Consider the following 25,550-nt stretch of genomic DNA (forward strand, 5'->3'; position numbering starts at 1 on the left):
CCCACGGCCTCTCGGGCCGGCCCTGCACAACCCGCCTTTTGCAGCGCCTTTCCTGCAGCCAGGCAGGGCAGATTCAAGCGGCGGGGGCTCACAGGAGCCCAGGTCAACAACGTCTCCTCAACATAGAGAGACCGCGCACCGCCGCCATTTCGAGCCCGCCTGAGGAGACGCGGCTGCGCCGGACGGAGCATGCGCGGGGGTGGGGGGTGGGGGTGGGTGAGGGGCGTGAGGAGCTCGCCCCCCCGGCGCATGCGCAGCAGCCGGGCCGGGGGGGCGGTACGGCGGGCGAGCATGCGCAGTGGCGCCCGGCGCAGCCTTTATATAGGGGCGGGGGGGGCGGCGGCGGAGCCGCATTGCAGGCGGGCGCGGGGACGATGGCGCGGCGGCTTCTCTGCCTCCTCGGGCTCCTGGCGGCCGGTAAGCGTCCCCGCTGGCCCGGGCCTCCGCCTTCTTCTCCCTTTCCCCCTCACGTTTAGCCCCGGCGGTCTGGGGACGGTGTTCCCTCAGCACCGAGGGCCTGCCCGGGCGGGGAGCGGGCTGAGGGTGGCTGTGACAGGGCGCGGGGGGGGGGGAGTGTGGAGGGAGGTCGGGCCTAAAGCTGTTTCTCTTCTCTCTTCTCCCAGCAGGACCAGCCGGGCCCGGCTGCCGAGAGCGCAGGGAGAGGAGGCAGCGATAAAGGAGGGTGGCGGGCGGGGGAAGCCTCCTGGCCGGGCCCCGCCGCCCTGGGGGTGGCGCAGCCCGGTGTGGGGCCTAACGGTCCCGCCGGGGGAGCAGGGCCTGGGGAGGGTGGGGGGAAGCGAGCAGGGATTTCAAGGCTGCCTTCGGGGTGGCTGCGGTGGTGGAAAAGCTATGTTTAGGGCGGGCAGCGCCCAGGAATAGCCATCAGGTAAAGGCAGGGGGAAGTCTCTGTGAGAAACCAGGCTTTCCCACTGCTGGAAGTGACCTCCTAATGACAGTGTGGTAGCATGGGATCGGTTTGTATCCATATCTGACACTAATCGGGCAACTGTGTCGGCTCATAGAGCCAAATAAGAGCAATTGGTAGAAACTGTTTTTCTGCCAGCAGCTCTGTTTATCTCTGACACTTCAGGGATAGATGGGCGTTAATCCTCTTTCAGATGGCAAGAGGTAGCCTCTTCTGTTGCATGCTTTTAGCAGCCTCATTTCATTAGGGTCTCCTGCTGCATGTGGAAAATTCCACTAATGTTGCTGCCTTGTTACCTGTTGTTACTGAGGTAGGAGATGGTGGTTGTGGTGGAAATAACATATTCTGCCATTAGTGGTAGGACTAGAGTTTAGAAAAGGCAATGCTTGTGTTTTTTACTTTGCAGAAGCTAGACAGAGCTACGGAAACGATTCATAGACTGGCCGGAGGGCTAATATGCCTTCAGGTTGTGGTATGGAATGGCTAGAAACCCCAAAACTGAAGGTCTGATGCAGCGATGCACACAATTTTTTGGATAAATTTCCTTTAAATAAGACTATTTAAGCCTAGAGCTTACTTGCTTACGAGTTTAACCTGCAACGTTGCACAAGTCAACTAAACCCCAACTAGCTGTTTAAAAGCCATGGGAATAGCCAACTGGCAGACTACAGTAAACTCAGCCTTTGAGATCTTGCATGATTGTATACTAGTGCTTAAGTGGAGTCTTAATATACTGGTATGTGGACAATTTGATGGAAAATCTCAGACTTTTCAGGCTGGAAACAAGAAAGCAAATGTCAGCTTTCAGTCTGCATATTTATCTGCTTTAATAATACGATTTTTGAGTCTACTCTGCACTGAATTAACTGCCATCAATTATCATTTCTGTTGGGACTGTTTCCGAATCACTAAAATCATTGTAGCTTCTTGTGCTTCAAAAGTGAAAAGGATTTGCCTTGAAGTACCTACCAGGTTTCCCATTAGTGTATTTAGGGAAATTGTAATGAGAAACCAGTTCAGCAATGAGAGTTAGCTTGGTCTGCCTGCTAAAGCCGTGCGTATGCAACTGAGCATAGCAGAAGACTTGTTAGGCCTGTTTTTCTTTAGGAAGTCACTGTTTTAACACAAATAAACAGCTGTCTATTTTCATCAGCTTTCTGTTATGAATACTAATTGACTCACCTATGAAAGCATAGTGCAGATTTTTCTGAAGACCTTGCTGTGACAACCTGAAACACTATTTTTGTCTACTAAGCTAACTAATTAGCTGTATCAAAATCTTACCACCCTTGGTGTATCCTAATGGAGTTACTTGGCTGGTTTACAGCATGGCTGGTAGGCCATGAGGGTTTTTGGTTGACCTACTTGCAGTGCTTCTGTGTATCTTCCCTTTAAGGGAGACATGAAGGAATTGAAGCAGGATGTACAGGACTCTGGATCTCCGGACTACAGATACGCTTGTCTTTGAGATCAGGAAAGAAGGAAGGCTGGGGCACAGTTAAAACAGAAGTCAGTTTCTCTTGAGCTGTTTGTTAATTTTTTTTCCCTCATGGTAAAATAAAAGTTAAGCTTGGGGTGAAAAGTAAGTTTGAGGATGCAGTTATTTCACACCTCCCCCCCCCCCCCAAATAGTAGACTTAGTCTTCCTTCCAGGATTTCAAACTAATGCATAATTCCTCTATCAAACACTGGTCAGAACATCTGGGGACAGGAAAATTGAAGGCTGGGTTAGTCTGACTTGAATTTTTCTGGAGGATGTGGAAAAAGCAGATAGTTGAACTTGGACTGTGTTCTGTAGTTTCCAGGCTTGCTCAGTTTGGGAATGTGGTCTCTAACAAAAAAGCTAGGCTGGTGCAGCCCACTGCTGTAGATTAAATTAGGCAAACAGTGGAAGGTGTCCTATATCTCTAAAAAAATATGTCCCTGTTTTCTTAGAGGGATAACAGGGAGTGCTGTGGGCATGAGGTGCTTTACAACTGTCACATAACGAAGCAGTGCTTTGATAGTGCACCAGTCATGTGGCTTGTCTAAACCTGCCATTGCACAATCTCCTCCGTGCTTGCAGAAGAGGTATAAATAGAGTTCTTGGTTGTATCTGGAGGAGCTGCACAAGCTGTTCCGCCTGGTCACGGTCGCGCTTGGCAGTATGTGCGATTGCATCCGCAGAGCTTCTGAAGTCTTATGCGGTCTTTTTACAATCTCAGTTTGTGCTATTCAGCGTACCACAAAGCAGCAGTTCTGGGAATCTGATAACGGAGATGAGGTAGAGGGTGGAACCAGAGAGTGGAAGCTTGTCAGCAAAATTGAACTGTGTCTCTGTCAGGTGACGGTGATGTCAGTTGGGACTCTCCAGGAGGTTGGACTATGCTGTTTTGGGAAGTGTTTTCTGGTGTAACATGCAGGAAGATTTTTTACTTTGTATCTGGGGGGGAAGCAGGACCAGTTACTGCTGGCTGCCAGTGGGTTTTTGTTTCAATGTCTCATGTGGACCTGATTCTTCAAAGTAGGCTTGGGGCAACGCCTTGGAACTACAAGACAAAAAAAGGGTTTGCATTTGTTTTTTCTTTAAGGGTTTACTCGCAGTCCATTTTCCATTTTTTTTTTTCTTTATGTAGCAGCTTTTGTATGCAATTAATTTGCTGCTATTAAGATATCAGACTTCCTACTGCAAGTTAAAAGGGGTACTTCTGTGGTCTTTGAAGTGTGTGCATGTATTTTGCGGCAATGCTTGTCTGTGTATTTGGTCATGGAGCACTGTTTAATTTCAGATATCAGTATTTTTCTTCCTCTTGGAGTGAGGAGTCTCACGTTTACACTGTTTACCCTGACTAGTTTTCAAACTGCATTCTCTACTGAAAACGTCTGCATATAGAGAGATTTTTTTTTTTGGAGATGCTGAGTAAATGAATCTTGCAATGAGATTTCAAGGCTTGTTTTTACCAAACAAAACAGTTTAAAATCCTTTGACTATGTTCACATATGGGATGCAAGCTGTTACTATGCAGAGATTAGGGGTTAACACTTTCTTCTTTCCTGCTATCAGCTGCTTCATCACTGTACTCCTGGGTAGGTTATTCTTTCACCTTGTGCGCTACAGTTTGACTTTTCCAGGCTCTGCCATCGCTAACTGCTGTCTTCCCTGAAGCTGCTCTTTAAAATGTCATTTTTCATCCCCCCGGCATACTTTCTTTGCTCAGCTGCAGGGGTCTGATGTCTTCCCTTTCCTTAAGGAGCTTCCTTTTGAGTTGTCTTCCACGTCTGGCATTCATTCTGCATTAGAGCACTTCTCTGGCAGCAGTGTGAAAAAGAGCATTGCTCCTGACACTATTCTGTTTCTTCCTGGCAGTGTCTTGAACTGCCCTCCTGTTTTCTGAAGTTCTTGGATGCCTCTGGAGTTCACCTGTGCTTTGCTGGGACTGCAGTGTGACCTGTGGCCAGGAACTTTGTTTTCTCTTACAGATATGTCTATCTGTGTAACTAGCAGACTTTTCCGTTCTTTGTGGTGTGAATATATTTGCCTGGTGAAAGGGGGATGTTAAATACAGAATTTCTGCAGAGACTCGCATGAAATCTGTTGTGTCTCTGTCCCCCTGCCTCTCCCTGCTCCCCCCCCCCCAAAAAAAAACCCCAAACACCAAAACAACCTAAACCCAACAAACCAAAACCAGAAAGAATAGAGATGGACAATAAGTATGTTCAAAACATTTAGGTGTATTTCTACAGGGATCTGCTGCAGGGAAAGATGCTTCTCATAACTTCTTGGGAATATCTGAACATACTGTATGGGACTGCTTACTCCTAATGACTACCAGATGCCATTGAACATCCAAATATCTCTTCTAGTTTGTCACAGAAAAATCTCGTGGAAGTTGGGGCTTGCTTGGCAACCTGCTTGCAACTTCTGGTCAATGTGGAAATTATTCTCTTGCAAACTTTATAGTAACTGGGACAATGTGCTGGGACAGTAGAGCTGATTTTACTGTCTTAGCTCATCCTGTTCTCTGCTATCTTTAACTTCATTGTGATTCTCTTGCCATGCTTGTCGTCTGGTGAGGGAAGCAAGGGAGCATCTGAGATAAGAACAATGTTTTGCAGCAGAGGTAGCTCACCAGAATGAGAATGCATTCCCCATTTTGAGGAAGAGCCCAATCCTGGTGTTAACTCAAAACTAATTTCTTGTGAATTGCACTAATTACAAATGCTTCAAACTTTTTGGACAGGAAGACTGATTTTTAACTGATGTCTGCAATACTGATAGCTAGGCAGATTTTATCCATTTCTTCTGCAAATTGCATGTACTCTCTCAAATACTGTGGTCACTTTACTGCCTCATTAATCCAGAGGCATAGTAGACTTCTGGCATGAGTTACTAGCGTGTGTGTGGTGTGGTTACAACTTCTGAAATTTTACTTTAACTAACTGACCAGAGAGGCTGTGGGGTATTAAGCCCTTCAGATAAATTCAGGTTGAGGTCACTCCTTGACTTGTTGACACTTTGTAAGATTTGATGAAGAGAAGTTGATCCCTCTTGACTTCTTTAACTTAAACACACTTTGCTTTTGCAGTTTTCAAAAGAAATGGGGAAAAGTCAGTAACTAGCTGAGCACAGAACGGCAGAGACTGATGCAGTCACTTGGTCTGTGGGCATTTCTGGGAGATAATGAATGGTCTTTTTTTTAACATTGCCAAGTGGGACAGCCTGGGAAAGAGCATCCTTCCTGATGAATATGTTAATATACTCAGAACAAATTAGACTATCATAAAGGCATAAGAGTTGACAGCACCCCAAGTTATCTTCCACCTTGGACTTCAACCCGTTAAAGTGAACAGCAGCTCAGCGCTTTCCTTTTCTTGCCAACTGCAGGTTAATTGGTCTGTGAAAATGCTGCTCACACCAAGGTTGAGTCTTCAATTTCAGTTTCGTTGTGTTCTGGGTGATAGTTTTCTGGTTTATCCTCTGGGTCTTTAGGGAATCTGGTCTGGCCCATATAGAATCCCTGTTCATAGAAGCTTATGTAAGGTGTTAACTTTTAAGCACGATCACTACAGTCTCATTAGTAGATTCAGTACAGCTTTGGAGGAGGTTGCTTAGGATGTTTTTCTGAGAATCTTGGGAAGAAATTCAGGCTGCCTCTCCCTGGAAGAAGAATAAAACAAATGCTTGAGGGGAGGGAAGGTTATTCTCAGGAAAGGTAATTACCTAACAATTTTCCAGTAGCTCTTTGCAGAATGGTAATCCAGCCATTATAAGCTTTCTTTTAGGTTCCTGAAGAACTGAACTGTGCTTTCACGTGCATGGCTCTGTAAGCTTTGTAGGTAGAAAAGGTGGTATTGTCTGAGGGGGCTGTCACCTCTACTTCCGTAACTTCTGACCATATGTTAGCGTTTCCATTCCCCATGTCTAGTGTTGAGGAAGGAGGTGATAGCAATTCCTGCTTTGAAGAAGTGCCTGGGAGTAATGCATACTTGCTGAAGTAAGTAGGATAGTACCACTGTGAGAGTGAGTTCCAGGTTTCCCTTTATCTTTACAGCATTTAAACTGTTTTTTGTGTGAATTCCTGGCAGAGCCCCATGCAATGTGCAAGTAGCTGTCACTTGTCAGGACTGTGTTACTGGTGTTCTGGCAATGTTAGGTTGCTGAGCAGAGCCTCAAAGAAAAGTTTCTCCTTCCTTTTTCTGCTGTTACCCTTCAGCTTTTTGCAGTATTTTGGTTATGTTGTTGGGCTTCAGGCTGTGTTTCTGAGGCAATGCATGTTCTGGGAGATGACTTCTCTTATCTGTCAAAGACAAGCGTCAGAGAGGTCAAAGTGGGTATGAATCTCTCTTATCTTTTTTTTTTAATTTTGTTTTGAGAAGCTGCAAGTGTATGCAAGGATCCTAAGGTGCCTGTGGGCTGTCAGCTTGGCTAGAAGCCCAAAAGCTGAAGACTTTCACATCTGAAACACATACCCTTTATATGTGGATTGCATTTCTATGCCCCCTTCTCCTTCCTTCTCCATTTTCTTTCACTGCTTAATTTATGAAAAACTTGATGGAGCAAAGACTGTTCCTTCTAAAATTGAAGAAATCGCATCTCTAAAGCAGTTCAAGCAGGGAGGAACCAGAGAAGAGGACAAGTAAAGAAGCACCCTGGCCTTCACAGATAGACTTGTTTGGTGCTCTAAAAACAGTGGCTTGTAAGAACTTTGGGGAAAGGGGGGCAGGTTTAGGGTGGGCATGACATGTGACTGTTGAGAGCTAATCTACAGAGAAAGGAGAAATCTGTTTAAAAATGGATGACCTTAGATAAAGAACAATATATAAAATAAAGGGATGCCAGAGATAACTAAGAAGGTAATCCCATTGGGTTTATCCAACAAGCATTAAGAGTTGTGTGAGGTAACCAACAGTGCTTTGTTTTCTCTTGGGTTGCAGCTGTGCTGGGGATGTGAAATAACACATTAAGGTGTCACTCTTCTTGTAGCAGAGGCTATTTTGAGGGAACAGGCAAGATAACTGTTAGATTCAAAACTGTTCGTTCTGTTGTGAAACAGCACAATGTCTTAACACACTTCACTGACATATTTGCTTTTGTTGTAACATAAGTTAATATATGAGAAAAAATGCTGTTTCATAATTCAATAGGAGAACAAGCTAAAGGGAAAAAGTAGTGGGAACAGTAAAGCATTTCAGGCTATTTTCTCAATCTGCAAGATCTGAATTAATGCAGAGGTTTTTAGTTTTGTTTGTTTTTCCTAGGACATTCAGAAAGGGAGGGTGGATACTGTTGCAATGAAGGTGCATCCTTTCATATTAGACATTGAGTTATGTAATAAAAAATTTCAACATAATACAGAATAAACTAATACAAGCTTAACTATATTTAAAGTTACTGTGGAAGGTGGAAGAAAAGAGGCCATGCTTAGCGCGCGTTGTCTTTGTTCTGTAGCTGCTTTCTAAAATGTGCCAGTGGTGTGTGGCCCTAACAAACAAATTTGCCTAGTCACTGTTTGACCAGAAAGGTCTGTACTGAAAATATCAAATGTAGAGTTGTCTCCTCAGAAGGAAGGAACTTCCCAGTGTCCTTTGTAACTGAGAGGACACTGCTGTTCCTCCATTTTTCTGTTTTCTGTAGGTAAGTGTTCATCCTCATGGCATAGCTCAGTTGGATTTCCTGAATCTGTTGGCTTATTTGACAGAAAAGTCATGTAGCCGTCTGAGTAGAATTATCTGCAACCTGCACTCTGCTCACCTCAAAAGGTCTCAGACTACTGCCTTGCTTTTTGGTTTTCTTCCACCCCAGTGTTGTAACCTGACAAAACCCTGCTGCCCTGCCAATACCACTTGCTGTGTCCTGGCAAGTCAGAGCATTAGTGACTGACTGTGTGTGAGCACCTGTTTGATACAGAAGCCATGCAGCAGGGAATGTTAAAGATGTACAGCCAAAAAAGCTGATAAATAACTGTAAATCTGAAGCATAGTATTTATTTTGTCATGTGCTTTTAATGACCTGGTCAGAGGCTATGAGGCAGAAGGAACACGACTGGCTGTTAGACATTCTGCCGAAACTGGGTATGGCTCTGAAAAGTCATGCAGTGACAGGATCTTAAAGTAAAAAGCCGCACAAAACCTGAAAGTTCATTAAGAGCTAGATCAAACCAGTGCAAGTTACAGCATGTATTCCTCAGTGTGGGTTTTAAATGGCCTCTCAGGTCAAGAGTTTGAGAAACTGCTTGGAATAACTGTTGTTGTAGTTTTATAGTTTAGTTTTACAGTATGTTTCAAACAGGGGAGGGGCGGTAATTTTTTTGATTTACAGATCTAAAGGCATAGGTTAAAAGCTATACTTGTAAATAGTCGGAAGCCCTTTAATTCTACTCTTTAAAGTCAAGGTCTTGCTTGACTTTAGCCAGAGCTTCACTCTGCCTTGCAGAGCCTTACTACTAGTGTTAATACCAGTATCTGAAAAGGAAGAATAACTCTTTCGCTCAGCCAAGTGTATACTTGTTTATTGTCATCCTGCCAGAGCTGACAGCTATTTGGCTGACCAGTCTGACTGATACTTAACTATGCTTGGTGCTTCCAGATCAATAATGCTGTAATTTAAAATAGGCCATCTGTAAATATTTTGCTAACTGTACATTATTAGAAGGTTTGAAATCTTACTCCTAGGGTCCTTATTCCAGCAGTCCTAGTGTGCTGTCTTGCTGAAGAATAATACGCAATCGAGGCTTTTTGCTGGGAGAGAGGGTGGCAAACTTCAAGCTCTTGTGTAGAAAAATCAAGCATGCAAAGCACATTTTTCTTAAAATAAATGGGTCATTCCTCTGAAATCCAGTGTAAACAGGCTTTATAAATCAACAGCTGAGAAGGCTGCAGAACGCTTGCTGTAAAGCAGTGTTTATCTGTCTCTGATGTGTAGTGGCTATGTACCTAGCAGATGCACTGGTAATTTAGCCATTAAGTTGATCCTCTAATTGCTTAGAACTGAGATGTGAGAAATGGAAGAGTGATTGTCATCTGTCATAACCTTACTAGAAGCTTCGTAGGAATCAAACAGCTTAATTCCTGCTTCTTGGTTGACAATGTAATTTTACAGCATCTTGTGATGTGTAAACAGCATTGATGTGGAGATAATGACTCCTAAACAACACCTATACAGCTAATAGGTTTGAATGGGCAATTTATTTTTTTTTTCCTAAAACTTTGGCAGCAGTGCCTTGTAAGCAGCAGATTTCCTTGGAGCTTGTCTGCTGTGGGATTTTAGGAGTTGTTTCTTCATAGGTTAGTGCAATGTAGGAGGTTGCTAAAGAAACTGAGCCTGCTGACAGATAGTATGGTTTTAGAAAACTGGGAGAAGTTGGATGTGCGGTCCAGACAGCACAATTAAAAAACAAAACAAAACAACCCCCTTGAAGAGTCAGCTAAAAGGTGCAGTTGATTAATTTGTCCTATTACTTACTAATAGTGCAGATCTTTTATGTTTTTTTTAGGAAGACTGTCCAGAAATGGTATTCCGTGTTTTACTTCAAAACTTTACAGGTTGCAGGGCAATTCCATATGGGGTGGAAGGTGATGTTCAGACAAGGACTTGTACTTTTTTTCACCCCCACGAATTTTTCTGCACACAGTTCAAGAACTGACCAAGAGGAAACAAAGTCTAAACAGATTTAATGGGTTTAAAAACTGTATGATAGAACATGTCTCATTGTTTTCTGTTCCTCTTTTGCTTTGATTTTCTTGAAACTTTCTGTTTTACAATTAGTGTTTTGGTCTGCCCCTGGCTCTTAATGCACACATTACATGGAGGACTTGTGGATTCTAATCCAATTAGTTTCCCAGCTCTCACAGTTGCTATATGAGAAAAGGGTGGTTTAGCTGGGAGAAGGAACGCAGGCAACAATTACAAGCTAGATGTGACTGCTCATTCAGAGTTGAAGTGACTGCAAGGACAGTAGGATGGGACAACAGTGGGGTTGTAGCTTTGGGAATCAGCTGTCTGAAGCGTAGATTTCTGTAATGAGAAGTTTCTCTGTTTCAAGTCAGCTGGTAGTTCTTGTGTGCTAAGCAAAGTGGGGTTTTGTTTTAATTTTGTTTTACAAAATCCACTTCAGTAGGGAAGTTCAACTGTTATGGTTTTTCTGAGTTCTTTGGCTGTGTAATCTGTATTTGGGACTCATTCTTATGTTTCAGGTCAGAAATTGCTGGATTGAAATGTGCTTAAAAATGTTAGTAAACTTAAGTGGCATACTGGAGAGGTTGTGGTTATACTGTACAGCATTAACCTGCTTGCTTTGGAGTGGAAGTCATTCAAGTGTGCAACTGTGAAAGAATGATTCTTTTTTTGGCAGCTGTGGCAAGCCCTGTTCTGTGGCAGAAGGACTGTGTGAAGGGTCCGGAGGTATGGTGTCAGAGTGTTCGGACAGCATCACAGTGCGGAGCGGTGAAACACTGCCAGCAGAATGTCTGGAACAAGCCTACTGTAGTAAGTATCAACCACTGAGACTTCTTCCCACCTGTAGTTGAGGTAGCTGGTTTCCATATGCTGATGAAGATTTTTTTCCAAGTCTTTGATCGGTGTTAAGTGCTACATCTGACTATGCCTTGGTTACTATGCCTTAATTTGGTTGCTAGATAAAGGTTGCTTTCCACTTCTCTGCCTTGCACAACTTGTCTGCTGACTTCTCCTGTGACCTGTTGCACAATCACTAAGCAACGTGTGGAGTGGAACTAGTGGATTTCAGACTCGTTCCTCTTTATTAAACCAACTCCTAATTCACAGTTTTCTTACTCTTAACTTGAGCAGTGCCAACCTGATAGGCTCATTGCAAATAAAGCTTTGTGCTTCTTTAGGTCTTTCTCATAAGTTAATGTTCCACAAAAGATGCAACATATGCTAAATTTTGAAAGCCATGACAGTAAATAATGGTACAAATGTTACATTCAGTGTGGCTTTTCAAGTTGCATTTGCACTAAATGTGAGTGCTGCTTTACTAGATGTAGCTGTAGTTTGTGGTATTGTTTCACAGTTCTCTAGGGGATCAAGGCATTTTACTTACAGACGCATTCTGTCCACCTTGGCTATATCTGTGCTGAGGTATGTTTCAGTTTCAATTTGTGGAAAAGCAGGGGAAGGGAGGAATGTCAGAATGGCAGACCGCAATTGAAATGAGTGAAGCTGCCTGAAAAGTTCTTAGATTTCTACCTTACACTTCAAAGAGTTCATACATACTAGAAGAGGTTCTGGAGAAGGCTTCTTGGGGCAATGTACTTTATACTTCAAAGGAGGTGGGACTAGGTAAAATGAGCAAGTGGTAACATGCCTGATTCTTCATACCGTGTTGATTTACTGAAGAAACTGGAGCTGGACATGCTTGGAATAGCCTCACTCCTTATTTAAAAACACCTCTTTCCACCCTGGCTTCAGCCAGTATTCCTTCCTTAACTTCAATTCCAAATGTGATGCTCGTTATTCACACACTGCATTTACAGGTACTTAATTTTGTCTCCAAGTAACTCTCTACATATCTTTCCAGAACAGTATCCCCTGTGACTTGTGTAAGGAACTTGTGACAGTGGCTGGCAAGGTTTTGAAGGATAATGGCACTGAGGTAAGCAAAGCTCCCTTTCTCCTTTCCCCAAGGCAGTATTTGATTTCATTGTCTTAACAAGATCCCGAAGTGAGGGGGTGAAAGAGTAGTCTGTGTGATGTTTTCCCAGCCTAAGCAGCAAATGTTGAAAGGGGCCAGAGTACATGGGAGAAGGCTTTTAAACAGCCTCTTCTGGTTTAGAGATCAGCAAATTCTGGAGCCTCTCATGCTCTAACACATCCCTGATTGACTGTAGACGCTTAATAAAATTATTCTTGTGCCAGTGGGCCATCGATCTTACAAGGTGGGATACTGCAGTCTCTAGAAGTGGGTGATTACACCAAGTAGACTTCGTTTTGGTTGTGGGCACTTCTTCCCTTTTTCTTTTGTGAACCTTAGGAGTACTTTGTGTAAACAAATCACTGTCCCACTAGTCCATAATTTCAGTTCCTCTTCCTAAATGTAAATGTTCTATGCTGGCAAGACTGTGTTGTGCAGGCAGTATTTCATGTTTTCACTTTGACAGGGTCTCATCAAAGGTCCAGGACTGGGAAAATAGACCTATAATGTAAAACCTCATTCTAGTTTTGCTTCTCAACTGCCTGGAGCTACCTGAGTCCAAGGGGCCTTTTTTAGGCTTTTTGTTGTGCATTTTGGGAATGGAAAAGGCATTTGAGAGAGAGAGAGAGATATTTTGATAGTCTATAGCTCACCTCATCTTTTATAGGATGAGATCCGCTCTTACTTGGAAAAGACATGTGAGTTTCTTCCTGACCAAGGCCTGGTCTCTGAGTGCAAAGAAATTGTGGATTCCTACTTACCAGTTATCATGGATATGATCAAAGAAGAGCTAGTAAGTAGATAATTTGCAAATGTTGTAATAAAAAATTGTGCTCCTCTTGATGCCTGAGTTTCTCTTCTATGTAAGATTGTGCATATGGTTCTTTAATCGTGTATGGATCACTGATGTTGCAATTAATGGTGTAAATCTGAAGACTGCTTCCTTGCTGTGAAATATTTTCCCTTCCTACCATGTTTCAGCTGAATGACTCTCTACTCTGAACTTCATACAAAAGTGCCATCAGTCTAGAGCTTCATGTATGTATCTTATCTCCCCTAGGACAAACCTGAAGTTGTATGTAGTGCCCTCGCACTGTGCCAGTCTCTTCAGAAGCACCTTGCAGCAATGAAACTTCAAAAACAGCTCCAGTCCAATAAGATACCAGAGCTGGACTTCTCTGAACTGGCATCCCCGTTCATGGCTAACGTGCCTCTTCTCCTTTACCCTCAGGATAAACCCAAGCAGAAGTCTAAGGTAAGGGTGCAATGCTATTCCAGTGTGCAAGAGAAGTGCATGTTTTTTGCTCCAGAGCTTCAGTGCTCCTTTGTGTAAGAACTTACTGATGATACTTGGTAAGGGATTGTGGTACTGGGCTCAGATTAAGCTGATGTGCTTCAGCTGGGTGACTGTCTCCTATTGAATTTTGTGCTGCTCCATACAGACAGCTACCTCTTCCCATAACCTGTGAGTTTAAAGCTAAGATGATAGCTGCAGCCCCGGTGAGCCGTATGTATAGTCTTGGATTAACAACCGCAGTCTATAAAGACTAGTTTTGTGCTGGGTTGTTCCCATTCAGGACTGTAGTAGTCAAGCAGGTCTTACTGGAAACAATTTCTTCTGAGAGCAAGTTTGGCACCAGTGTTCAAAGGAAGAATTCTCCCACATTCTGAGTAATCTGCTAGCTGTGTCCTTCAGGGGAGGCATTCCTCTCTGAATCCAAAGGTGACAGACTGGATCAGAAAAGAACAAGTAGTTGGCAAAGGGGAGTGGATGAGACAATGAACTTGTGAGTAGAGGCTGCGTCTTGATAGCAAGCGTAGATATGGGAGTTAAACAGTTGAGTGGGTGCAGAATAAGCTGCTGTGGAGTGGTGGAGCAGGTAAGATCTATGCCAATTTTAGAGACCTTCCCACTGTGGTCTGTAACAAAACCAACAGATTTTGGAGATTGGGTATCTTAACAGTTATCTCGGGTTTCAGAGCCAAGTAGGTACCTAATCTCCATCTAGTGGCTGGTGCACATACTGGCAGTAGCTTGTCTGTTCAGGAATAGCTATTCAACTTTCAAGAAGCTCAGGCTTTTGAGTATTCTCTATAGAGTATTTATTAAGGTTTGTATATAGTTTAAAATAGCTCTTAAAACGGAAGCTTCTAAAACGTGTTATGTGAAGATATGTCAACTTAAGTTTCCTTTCACTCTCTTGTCCAGGGAAGTGGGGATGTATGCCAAGACTGCATTCAGCTTGTTACTGATGTTCAGGAAGCTGTGAGGACAAACTCATCTTTTGTAAAGTCTTTGGTTGCTCATGCCAAGGAGGAGTGTGACCGTTTGGGACCTGGAATGTCTGATATGGTAAGCTATCTCTTTTGTTTAAAAATCTGTTCCTGTATGCAAACATAAAATAGTTTGTTTGGTGCCTTAATCCTGTGAATGTGATCTCTATTTAATAAAATAGTGTGTCACATGTAGGATATGTTACACAGTGTAACAGTAACAACACTGAAACTGTAAACTTTCTGGTCAAGTTGGGTGGGGTGGTGTGTACGGACTGGGGAGGAAGAAAAAGACTCAAGATGGCTGCTAGCCCTTAAAGGCCTTTTTCATAAAGATGATCTGGCAGGGTAATGTGGTCATATCAATGAAGGGGCAGTGCTTTTGCCCTGAGAGGAAGAGAAAAGGCCTCATCAGATAAGCAGCTATGCATGCAGTGATTGTGTAACCTGAAATATTTGGGACAAGCTCTGAAAGACAACAGAATAGTTAAGTAGAGTAGGTAAATTAATACCTTGAGATGTATTAGAAAATTCTAGATGAACTCTATAGCTTAAGTGGTTTGATATTTACAAGACTTTCTTTTCCTACTTCCTGCAGTGCAAGAACTATATCTCTGAATATTCTGACTTGGCTATCCAAATGATGATGCACATGGTAAGATCAATAGAATATAATATTTGCTCTCAGTTCGCTTTTCTGCTTTGTGTAGCTAACTTATTTGGAAACAGGAAACATTTACTGCAGTAAAAGTCTGGGGAGAGCCCTTGCTCTGTAAGTCTTGGTGTTAATGCTTTGAACTTGGCATTTAATTGGGTAGTAACTTCAGTCTCAGAATGCTTTCTTTAGCACTTTCCTTTTCTTTCACAACGACTTCAGTGGTGCAAAAGGCACACTAATCCTTTGAAACACAGAAGGTGCATTACATATGTTCCTTTATACTCTTTTATCTCAGTCCTGTACTTACACCACTTCCCTTGCCCCACCAAATACCGTGTTAAGCATATTAGAGTCTGTCTTTGTCACAGTATTGCGAAATTGGTTCAAGTGTTAGAGATAAGGTATCTATTTGAAGCAAGACTAAACATCCTTCTTCTGGAATTGCTATCTCAAGACTCCTGCTCTCTGAGCTCTTGATAGAAGCCATGGAAAGTGAGTGGTACTGTACTGGCTCTGGTCTTCTGCAGCAACATACAATACATTTTTCCTCTGACCACCTCCATAGCACCTCTTTATCCAGAGATCTCAAAGCCTTTAAAAAAATAAAAGGGTAAGCCTTTCCTTAGAGAATGCAGTGCCTGGATGCCACAAGTAACATAACAAATGATAGGTGAATTCATGAATAGAGTATGGGTCTGACTTGACCCTGAATTTGGCAAAACAGTGGCCTTTTTTTGTTTCTGGTTGCTAAAGGCTACTTAGAAGCTCATACTGCTTCTTAAGCATTTTGCGGGGCGAAGCAAATCTTTGTTCCAACAACAGTTAGTTTCTCATTTTAAGCATTGCAATACAGTGTGTTGCTAATACCTGAAATTGGAATATGACCACACCTTGCATCCGGTTGAGTGTTGTTCAGACTCTTTGGAGGTAGTCTTGCCCAGGATGCTTTAATAACTTCAAATGAATAATGCTGGTTAGCACTGTGCAATTAAATGTGAGTTGCTGTAGCAATGCTAAGGATCTTTGGGGTGGGGACCATGTCATGTTCCATCATCTTCATGGAAAGAGTATATGCAGTTCCAAGTGCTTGACGTTTTTTTCTCTTAACTGTTATCTTTAATTTCTCCTCTCTTCCTCTCTCCAATCTCCCCTGTCAACAGAAGGATCAGGTAGGTGAGCAACTTGCCTGTGGTGATAGCCTGCTTGTAGTTCACTCCTTGCTCTTAAAGGGCTTGTAGTTCACTTCTTGCTCTATTAGCTGTGTACATGGTGTGACTGTACTCAGTGTTGACAGATACAAGGGATATTTATGTGATTAAACCAGAGAAAGACTAGACTTCATCCAATGGATCAGTCCTACTTCCAGCTCCAGATACCAGTTTTTGCTACTAAGATTTCAGCTTGATAATGCTTTGGCCAGTGGAGCAGAAATATGCTCGCTTTCTTACAAGAAGGATTAGATGTAGAAAAAGCATGCCGGTGGCTCCTGTCAGCTTCTGGTTTAAAGTCTGGGCTCAAAAGTGCTTGAGTGAAGCTGTCCCTGGGTCTTTTCTTGGTTAACCTTTAAATCTAGGACAACTGTATAGATATTTGGAGTATATGAACTGAAAAGGAGACGCAGGAGGCCTTTAGGCTCCTGCTTCCTAGAGCTATTTGGGCTTTTAATTTAACCAGTCCTGGGAGACCTTGTGTCTGTCATCTCTCTGTGAGAGAACATGTTGTGTGTATGTGGGTGTTGCTGTAACGTTAATATCTGGAAATGCTTCTTACAATGCATGAACTAAAGGGCTTGACTTAAAGGTACTGCCTGGAGTAGTCTGAAGCAGCATTGTGTCTTTGAGATACTGTTTTTGCCTATGCATGAGGTTGTGGCATGACATATTAACTGTTGCATACGCACGCCTCTGCTGTAAGAAGCTTGATGCCCTGGTGACAAGATGGGGTACGATCATCTAATTACCTGTAGGACCAAAGGTAGCTTTTTTTTTTAGCTTAAGTAGATTTTAGGTGGGAAAACTCAAGTTTTGTGTATTACTCTGTACAGCCTTTCTCACTTTGTGCGGGTATAATGTGGCCTCCTTAGAGCAGTTTGCCTAATGTCTGGCATTTACTTTTGCGTTTAGTAGTGTATGTTTCTAAAACCTTTGAGAAAGACTTAGAAAGCTTTTTTAAAGGCTTTGTTTCTGTTTGCTGTTTTCCCTCTTAATGTGAAAAGAACACTTGAAATAGAGTTACTGCAGATACTTGTAAAAAAGGTTAGGCTTAAATTATAACATGGTAACTTTTTGCTTCTTATAGGCTGCGTTCAGTAATGTGGGAATCTGTTTGCAAAATGTGATGTTACTGGATGCTTTAAAGAAGGTAGTTTGTGGATGGGAGAAGGAGTCCTTTCTTCTAGGCATTTCTTTCAGCTTTTGGGTGAACTCAAGTCAGAATAATTAGCCTCTTCTGTGATTACTTAAAGCTTTCAGGGGAGCAGCTTCGCAGATGCAGGTCTAATGTGATGCTGGTGGCCTGTTTTGGTGTTGGTAGCTCTTAAGTCAACTCCTTTGAAGGGCTTGCGTAGTGTATTATTAGCTCATGGTAAATGGGGTTTTTAAATGGATGTGGCCTAACCTCTTCCTCTTTTAAAGGAATTGCTAAATTTCATCTGGTAGTTGTCCTGCCTATAACCATACCAAATGCTTTGGCAATACTTGAAGTAGAAGTAGTCATGAAACTTCTAGTTGTGTTGGAGCCTCTTAGAACTTCATTCTCTGTGCCCGCTTACAGGCTCCATGGAAAGGGCAGAGTCTTCTAGACTTTAAAAAAAATTGCTTATACATCTCTTTCCAGCAACCAAAGGATATTTGTGCCATGGTTGGGTTCTGTCCTTCAGTGAAATCTGTTCCCCTTCAGACTCTGGTGCCAGCTCAAGTGATTCATGAAGTGAAAATGGAAACTGTGGAGGTAAGATAGACTTTTTGTACTCGAACAGCTTTGCCTTCCTTTTTCTGTTAGTGTAATGAGCTAGGTGAAACAGAACAGTAACTTTTATGCATAGAATAATCCAAGTCTCCCTGCATATAAATTCCTGGCCTCTTCTTGTTTCTGACGCTCATCTATGCAGTAGGAGAGCTTACTGGTTTGTTAGAATAGCAGAGCCTATGCTAAACTGAAGCTGTAAGGGTAATGCTTCAGGATTGAAATGGGAACTCTTGTTCCTTCAGTAGACTATAGCAGCCATTCTAAATGATACCTCAAATGTTAGAGGGCAAATTACTGAGTTTGAGTTTTGCTCTACATTTGGAGTTATACTTTGATCCCTTTTAAAAAAGGGACAGCACTCTGCATGTGCAGATGAGTGATCAGAGTCAGAATGCTGAAGCTCTGAGTTTGGAGAAGCACCTTAGCCTCCCATGGCCTTTGGGTGAGACATGGGCTGAGGTTTTTTTGGAAAGGAAAGTCTCTTTTGAGGACAGTAACTTCCTCAGGCTCCAAACAATTTCCCTCAAGTCCCTCAATTTCTAGTTTTTTTTTTTTTTTTTTGCAAACAGGAGGGTGCTCTCCTCAACGTATTTGAAAAAACAATTAATATTTCCCTTGACTCCAGTCACTGTGGGGCTGCTTATTTCTCCGTGTCTATTAAATTCAACTCCCCTCCTTATACAACCTGGGCGTTACAGTCTTAATTAGTCATACAAGATGACTGTTCATTCAGAAAGGCTTTTTACTGAGACCCTTGAGGTTGGTTTTGGGTTCTGAGTGACCTTTAGAATTCAGCTCAAACTGGCCAGCTAGGTAAATGAATTGGTGTGCTACACCTGAATGTGAATGCTGTTAGACTGATCTTTTACAAATTGTTCCTGTCAAATGTGGTCAAGTGCTGCTTTATAGTTTTGTATGTTTCTTCTGTGTACTCAGAAGGCCTCAGTTCAAGAGAAAACTTTTTCCTTGTGTGAAATATGTGAGACCATGGTGAAAGAAGTGACTGGCCTCTTGGAGAGCAACAAGACAGAGGTGTGTAAGTGGTGGAAGTGGTACCTCATCCTAGGCTTTGGCTAAAATGGGGCTGTATTGGAGGGGGAGGGAAAGTTAATTTTATTGCCCTTTTCATGAAAGCAAGATTTCCATCGTGGGTGGGAGGGAGTAAGAAAACACGTGCTTGTGAACTGAGTCGGATTTCTGTTCCTCACTTGCCACACATCCTTCATTGTGCTTCAGGAGGAGATTGTGCATGAAATGGAGGTGATCTGCTACCTGTTCCCAGCGAGTGTCAAAGACCAGTGTAAGGACTTCATAGATGTCTATGGCCAGGCTTTGATTGACATGCTCTTGGAGGCAACGAATCCTGAAGCTGTGTGTGTGATGCTGAAATGCTGTGCAGCCAGCAAGCCTTCACAGCAGCCAGGTTGGTAATGAGGAGTCGGTGGTGTTGCAAAATGAGCTAGTTCTCCTATGATTATCTGTCTTTTGAGGACGCATGCTTTAGTACTTTGCTGATGCTGCCTCCTTTCTTTTATTTGTGGGAACTACCTAAGCAGTGATGTTTGTGCATTTTTTGTTTGTTTTTTTTCCTTTCTCAGTTTTAGTGAAACCTGCAGGTGGCTTCTGTGATATCTGCAAGATGGTGGTAGCTTATGCAGACAAAGAACTAGAGAAGAATGCCACGACAGCTGAAATTGAAGCTTTACTGGAAAAAGTGTGTCACTTCCTGCCAGAGTCTGTCAGGGATCAGGTAAAGCACTTGTGTAGGAGGCAGGCTGAAAAGCAATGGTCTTGTTGACTGTTGGGAACTGTCCTTGTTGATTTGTTGGGTTTAAGTAGATCCTACAGTAACAGTTATGCTTACCTCATTTTCTGAGAGTTTCACCTGATATTCTGTCTACATGCTAATTTTAGGTCCGTCTCTCAAGTGTCTCTACTTCTGCTATAAATGTTCAGGTACTCATAAGAGGTCTCTGTGTTTGGCCAACTGCCTTGGCCTCTGGCTGGAGACAAACTGTCCACAGGTGCAGCTGGAACTGGCTTGTGTTCAGCAACTTGATCCTTCCTAGGTTTTTCCCTTTGCTGGTTAGCACTGAAGCATAGCAGCTTCTCAGGTGCAGTAGAGCAAAAGAGAGGGAGCAGGTTTGATCTGAGACAGTCAAATGACCGCATGGGCCTTGCTGTGTGGTGTCCTGCTTTCCAGTCAGAACAAGGCAAATAGAGGTGAACAGGAGGACAAAACATCTTGCAGAGTATTTGCAAAAACTAGAGAGCAGCACCTCTTGGTGGCTTTTGTAAGAGTAGTCAGTCTTCCTCTGCTAGATGCTAGAAGGAGTTTGGGATGCAGGGGAATTAGGTTTTTGCACTCCCCATCCTTGGGGGTTGGCAGTCCTCTGAACAGATGGAGACTTCTAAGGGCCTGAATTGACTGGCTGGCTTGTTGTACTAATTTGCAGTCAGTAAAGGTTTGCCTGGAAGTACTCTGTGAACAGTGGGTGGGAATAGCTGAAGGGCTTTTTTTCTCAACATTGATCCTGTTCAGGGGATTAGCAAAGTAATTGGAAGTAGGCTGGCATAATTCCAGTGAGGCAGCAAAAAGCAACACCTGTTAGGCCACTGCTATCAAGATTTACCTGGAAATCTTATTAGGTGGCTGCTGAGTGTCAGCAAGCGGCAACTGCTTGTAAGTTTACTAGGTATACAATAGACAGGCTTAAAGCAGCTATGAAACAGCTATTCCTACTAACTGCTGTGAAGCTGCTTAATAGCTGTGGTTTGCTTATTAATCGGTGCCGTTAGTCTCTGCTGAGAACGCCAATATCATTCTGTGCTTTGGAGATGGCCTCTCCACTAGAGGGCTGACTGTTATCGACGGGAAGCGTTTGTGCTGCTGCCTGGTCTGAAGCAAATAGTAACTACTTGGGCTAAAAGTGCTTAAGAGTCATTAATGCATTGCTGCCGTCCTGTTCAGGATGTTTGTCTCCAGCTCCTTCAGTGTGCTTTCCTCTTGAGACAGCAGTGATCTCCACAATTAGAGACTAGACTTTGCAAATCAAAGCCTGCCCTGCTTGGTTCTTTTCCCAAAGTCTGTCCTGCTTGCTTCTTTTCCTTTTGACCCCTTTCTCATCATAACCTGTCTGCAGACAGCTGCAGGCAGGTATGAGCTAGCAAAAAATGATGTAGTTGTGTGATTGGTGCGATGCTGAGTCCTTTTCGATCTGTAGAGCTCAAGCCTCTGGTTTATCAGTTCAGAGTGTAGTATTGGGGGTGTTTGGAGTAGTGTACAGGCCTGCCTGCTGAAGACCGTATCTTCCTCTTCTTTCTAAGGCTTTAACAGGAGAATCTCTCAACCTGTGTTTTGTTACAGTGTGTTCAGTTTGTGGAACAGTATGAACCCGTGGTTGTGCAACTCTTGGCAGAGGTGATGGATCCCACTTTTGTTTGCACTGTGAGTATTGCATTTAGTTCTGTTGAGTACAGGCTCTGATACAGTACTGCCTACTCTTCTGTATGCCTTTCAGTGCCTAGCATGCAGAAACTCTGCTGGAATGAAAATCAGCCCACTGAATGCTTGGAGCAAATGTGATTGTGCAAGGCCTCAGACTTACTGAATGGACAGCTGTCTGACTGCCAGCCTTGTGCAAGGAAGGATAGAAGAAAAGAGCTGCCAGTGGTTATCCACTGCTGAGGTTCAGTAACAAGGTGTAGTGTGCCCTGAATGTGATGAGAAGAAGTTAAATGACATTTCTTGAGAAAGGTCCCTTCCTAGAAGCTCTGTTTCTCAAAAATTAATATGAAGAAGCAGTTATGGTAACTTAATTCTTCCTTGTGTCAGATTACTGCTTCGTGTTTACTGATTCAGCTGCAAGTGTGATGGCAGTTGTCAGTTGAGCATGGTACTGTGGGAGCTCCCGAAGCTACCTCAGTGTTGCTTTCACACCCGGTCAGGTAGAAGCCCACACGTAAGGGTGGAGTTGAGATCTCTTAGTGCAAATAGAAAGATGCTGACTCCAGTGCTGTTCTTTTCACAGAAACTTGGAGTCTGTGGATCAGCTAAACAGCCTCTCCTGGGGGACAATGCTTGTGTCTGGGGTCCAGGCTACTGGTGTAAGAACATGGAGACTGCTGCACAGTGCAATGTACGTAAGGCAGGATTCTGCCTCAGGTTTCCTATTGGTCTTTGATAGCTCCTTATAAACTACTTTTCTGGCTTCTATACCACACTTTAAAGTGGAATTCCAGTTTCAGGAAGCAAAAGGGTACCAGCTAGAGGTGGTTGAGTTTTACTGGAGGGTCTTCCATAGCCCTTAGCTTTCTTAAAGCAGACTGTTTCCTCTCCCTTTCATTCCTATCCCCCACCTGTCTATTAGCATTTCAGAATCTGTAGTAAGGTACAATGTGAGCTTTATATTTAGTCTGTGTTCCCCCAGCCAACAGACCATGTCACAGCCTCTCATCAGGCTCTGAAAATTGGCTTCCAGTATTGCTGTGGGCTGACGCTTTCTTTGCCCGGCCTTAACGGCTAAGGGTCATCAGCGTTCTTTCCTGAAGCTTCTGGGTGGGGATGAGGATGTTATTTATTCTAGTCCTCTCTGAAATCACTTAATTTAAGAAAAACAGGTTTGTTCTCAAGCTCTTGGCTCAGAATAAGGTGTTGACTTGTATGTGTAGATGCACACTTGTTTGCAACCAGGCTTTTTTCCACTAACATATACTATTTCTTTTCCTTTAGGCTGTTGATCACTGCAAGCGTCATGTGTGGAACTAGAAGAAGAATTTCCGGTTCTGAAAGTTTGCCATGGCTCTTAAAAATGTGGGCCGAGGTTGGCGGAGAGCTGTATCTCAAATGTCCCTCCTCTCTGCCTCATTAACAATTTGACCTTCAAGTTCCTTTATTGTAACTCTTCTGTAGCAGTGCTGCTGTTGAAGGATCAGATCTTCATTGTTGACTTAACGAAGATATTTCTGATTGTACAGTTTAACTCATTATCCTCCTAAAAATAGTCAGTGTGTTGTAGATTTTTAATTGGTATGCTGAAGTGTTTTTTTTAGGTGCTGGGAAGAATGGCAGAGAAAGTGAAATGAGACAAGACTATTATCTTTTAATTTAAAAACAAAGAACAAGATAGCGACTAAACTTTCAAATGTCTTTCTGTAGTCAGCATTGGGAAGATAACATGCTTTGCGTTTTTAACATCTGGCTGGAATATTAATTTTCTGTGTAACCGTAGGGGAACTCTAAGGGATAATGTTGAATCTGGGAATCCCTTTGGCTAGAATTTTCAAAGCTCTACAGGAGGGGACTTCATGTGCCCAGCTAACTTTCAAAGTAACTGGTACCTAAAAAGGTGCATTTGCATTTGAGTGACCACGCTTTTGCATTTGAGTGACCACACCTACGGCTAGTGGTGTTATCATAGCTAAGGAAACCCTCCCTCCATACCCTTTTTAGTTCCTTGGACTACTCAGTCTAAGCATGGGTGTTCTACTGTCAAGCCCTGTACAGTGGGATTTCAGTCTTTTGAAGCATGCTGATGTACTTAAGGAATATCCGGCTCCCTTTTTTCTTACCCTAGTTGCTCAATTCTGCTTAGTCTTGCAGCGTCCTACATGCAGCCAGCCGGGTGCCAAGGAGGTGGAGCGAGCTGGGTTGGTAGAAGACGGAGGGGAAAGGAGTCAGCAGGGGCTGTGCATATGTCAAAGGGAGGTCAGCGTAGAGGGCAGAACGCATGGAAAAATGGGTTTTATTGTAAAATGCCATTTGTTCCTTGATCTGTTTTTCCTCTTGTAGTGTATATCAGTCATCTAAAACTTCAGAGGCGCTATGAGGCTTGTGGGCAGTTTCTGTTGCTGCCACCCATTCTCACTGACACTCACCTTCTGAGTAGTTTGAAGTATAAATTTTTTTCCAGAGTTCCCATTTTTGTTGGGAAATGCATCTGAGTAGCAGGTGGAGATGGCAGATGGTAAGAGCACTGGAGTAGGTATTTGGCAGCTCTGCTGGCATACCTGACAACCTGCCTTTCACACCTCTGCAGCATCCCAGTGAAATGGCCTGAACTTTTGAACAAAAGCCTTTCAAGGTAGGCTGCTACCCTGGAAACAAGTCAGGCCCTTGAGGTGTAGGGGCCTTGAGAATGAGAATCACGCTCGTGTTGCTTGAGATGGACTCTGTATCCCTGACCAGCATGTAGTGCGTAGTTCTGATCAAGTTAACCCCCAAAATAGAGGCACCAAAGTAGCTCTGAGGAGGCCTTTGGGAAGGAGGAGCTGGGCAGAGGTGGGGCTTTGAAAATTCCAGTCCTGTTCAGAAAGGTGCCGGCAACTGCTACTGTTCCTGTGGTGTCTTGGGTGAGGTAGGTGCTCGGTAACAATGCTTTAGCAGCAAGCAAAGTAATTTTCATGCAGTTTAATGGAAAACCACTCGACTACCGCTTTTTTGTTACTACGTGTACATACTAAATGTCTGGGCAGTGGTGACAGACAGCGATACCGGTTTGTCTTTCCTGTTTGCATTTGTACAGAACACTGAAGCACTCATGGCTTTAAAAAAGAAAAATCATTTCCCATAAAGTTGTAAAATACCTGCAGCTTTCTGTCTTGGCAGGCTTGTGCAGAGGTTCCAGTGGTGTATCCCAGTTGGGGTAGATATGCCAGATAGGAAATGGGCTCCCTTCAGTGTTGCTGCCCTGGAGGTACGGGTTGTGTTACACCATGGCATGTAGTACAGTATTTGATCTTTTAAACTGGATGGCATTCTCTTAACGTGAATTTTTTTGGGGGGGAGGTGGGGATGGATTGACACTTGCTCTTATGGGTTGGCAAGGTTTTAATTTTCTTGGGTTTTTAGTAGTGAAGGATTTGTGCTAGCAACCTGTCAGGTGAGGTGAACCAGGGGAAATCCTGTGCTAGTGCTGGGAGCCTCTTTAGTTTTCTCCCTTCCTGTGGACTGTGGCACCTGACCTGCTTGAGTTATGCTGGGGGGACATGTGCAGTTGCTTTCTAAAGAACACTGTCTTGATTTTTGCACAAAAGCTTCCTTAATGAACAATAAAAACTTCTGTAAACTGATAAGTTTGTGCGTTTCATTTCCTTGTGTGCTAGTTGCCGAAGGATCTTGTTAGCTTCCCCTTTGCTGCAGAGCCAGGAGAAGGCATGTCCCAAAATGTCACTGGGAATCTGGGGCTGAATGGCAGGATTCAGGTTCCCATTGAGTTGCCATCACCTCGCAACATGCGTGTCCCATCAAGCCTTTGTTATATTGAGTGCAGTTGCAGGTTCAAGAGGCTTGCCAGGGATTGCCATCGTCGCTCTCTTCCCTGGATGAACGCAATGTCTGATGTGAGGCAACAGCCGTGTGTTGCAATTTCTCTGCCTTGCGCAGGCTGGAGGGAGTTCTTGCTGAAGCTGCTTGGTATCAGGCTTCAGTGCTGACTTGCATTTAATGTGGCTTTCCTTTTGTTTTAATTCCTTGTTTTATTTTGAATGAAATGTCATTTAAATGCTTTATGTGAACTCCTTGACTGCCTCTAAATACACTTTAATTCACTTGTCCTAAATTTGCCGGTCTTTAATATCTATACTGCTGACCTTTTTT

General features: G+C 43.3%; 1 protein-coding gene across 2 annotated transcripts; it reads left to right on the forward strand.

The window, feature by feature from the left end:
* Positions 1-321: 321 nt before the first annotated feature.
* Positions 322-25,027, forward strand: PSAP (prosaposin). Of its 2 annotated transcripts, XM_075025375.1 has the most exons (15): positions 322-417; positions 10,756-10,889; positions 11,941-12,015; positions 12,722-12,847; positions 13,115-13,309; positions 14,264-14,407; positions 14,927-14,983; positions 17,285-17,347; positions 17,822-17,935; positions 18,890-18,985; positions 19,190-19,376; positions 19,552-19,703; positions 21,321-21,401; positions 21,985-22,092; positions 22,686-25,027. In XM_075025375.1, the coding sequence occupies exons 1-15, from the start codon at positions 375-377 to the stop codon at positions 22,719-22,721; spliced, it is 1,611 nt and encodes a 536-aa protein (XP_074881476.1). In that variant the 5' UTR covers positions 322-374; the 3' UTR covers positions 22,722-25,027. The 2 variants fall into 2 exon arrangements, with proteins under 2 accessions (XP_074881476.1, XP_074881477.1); XM_075025376.1 differs by lacking the exon at positions 17,285-17,347.
* The last annotated feature ends 523 nt before the right edge of the window (positions 25,028-25,550 follow it).

The sequence above is a fragment of the Buteo buteo genome, chromosome 4, assembly GCF_964188355.1.
Source record: "Buteo buteo chromosome 4, bButBut1.hap1.1, whole genome shotgun sequence".
NCBI classification, from domain to species: Eukaryota; Metazoa; Chordata; class Aves; order Accipitriformes; family Accipitridae; genus Buteo; species Buteo buteo.

What these genes read in the sequence shown, in the direction of transcription:
- PSAP (XM_075025375.1), top strand. Translation starts at nt 375, where the DNA reads ATGGCGCGGCGGCTTCTCTGCCTCCTCGGGCTCCTGGCGGCCG. An exon ending in TGAAGGATAATGGCACTGAG is followed by an intron (nt 12,016 to 12,721) that starts GTAAGCAAAGCT and finishes CATCTTTTATAG; the next exon opens with GATGAGATCCGCTCTTACTT. An exon ending in TCCAAATGATGATGCACATG is followed by an intron (nt 14,984 to 17,284) that starts GTAAGATCAATA and finishes TGCTTCTTATAG; the next exon opens with GCTGCGTTCAGTAATGTGGG.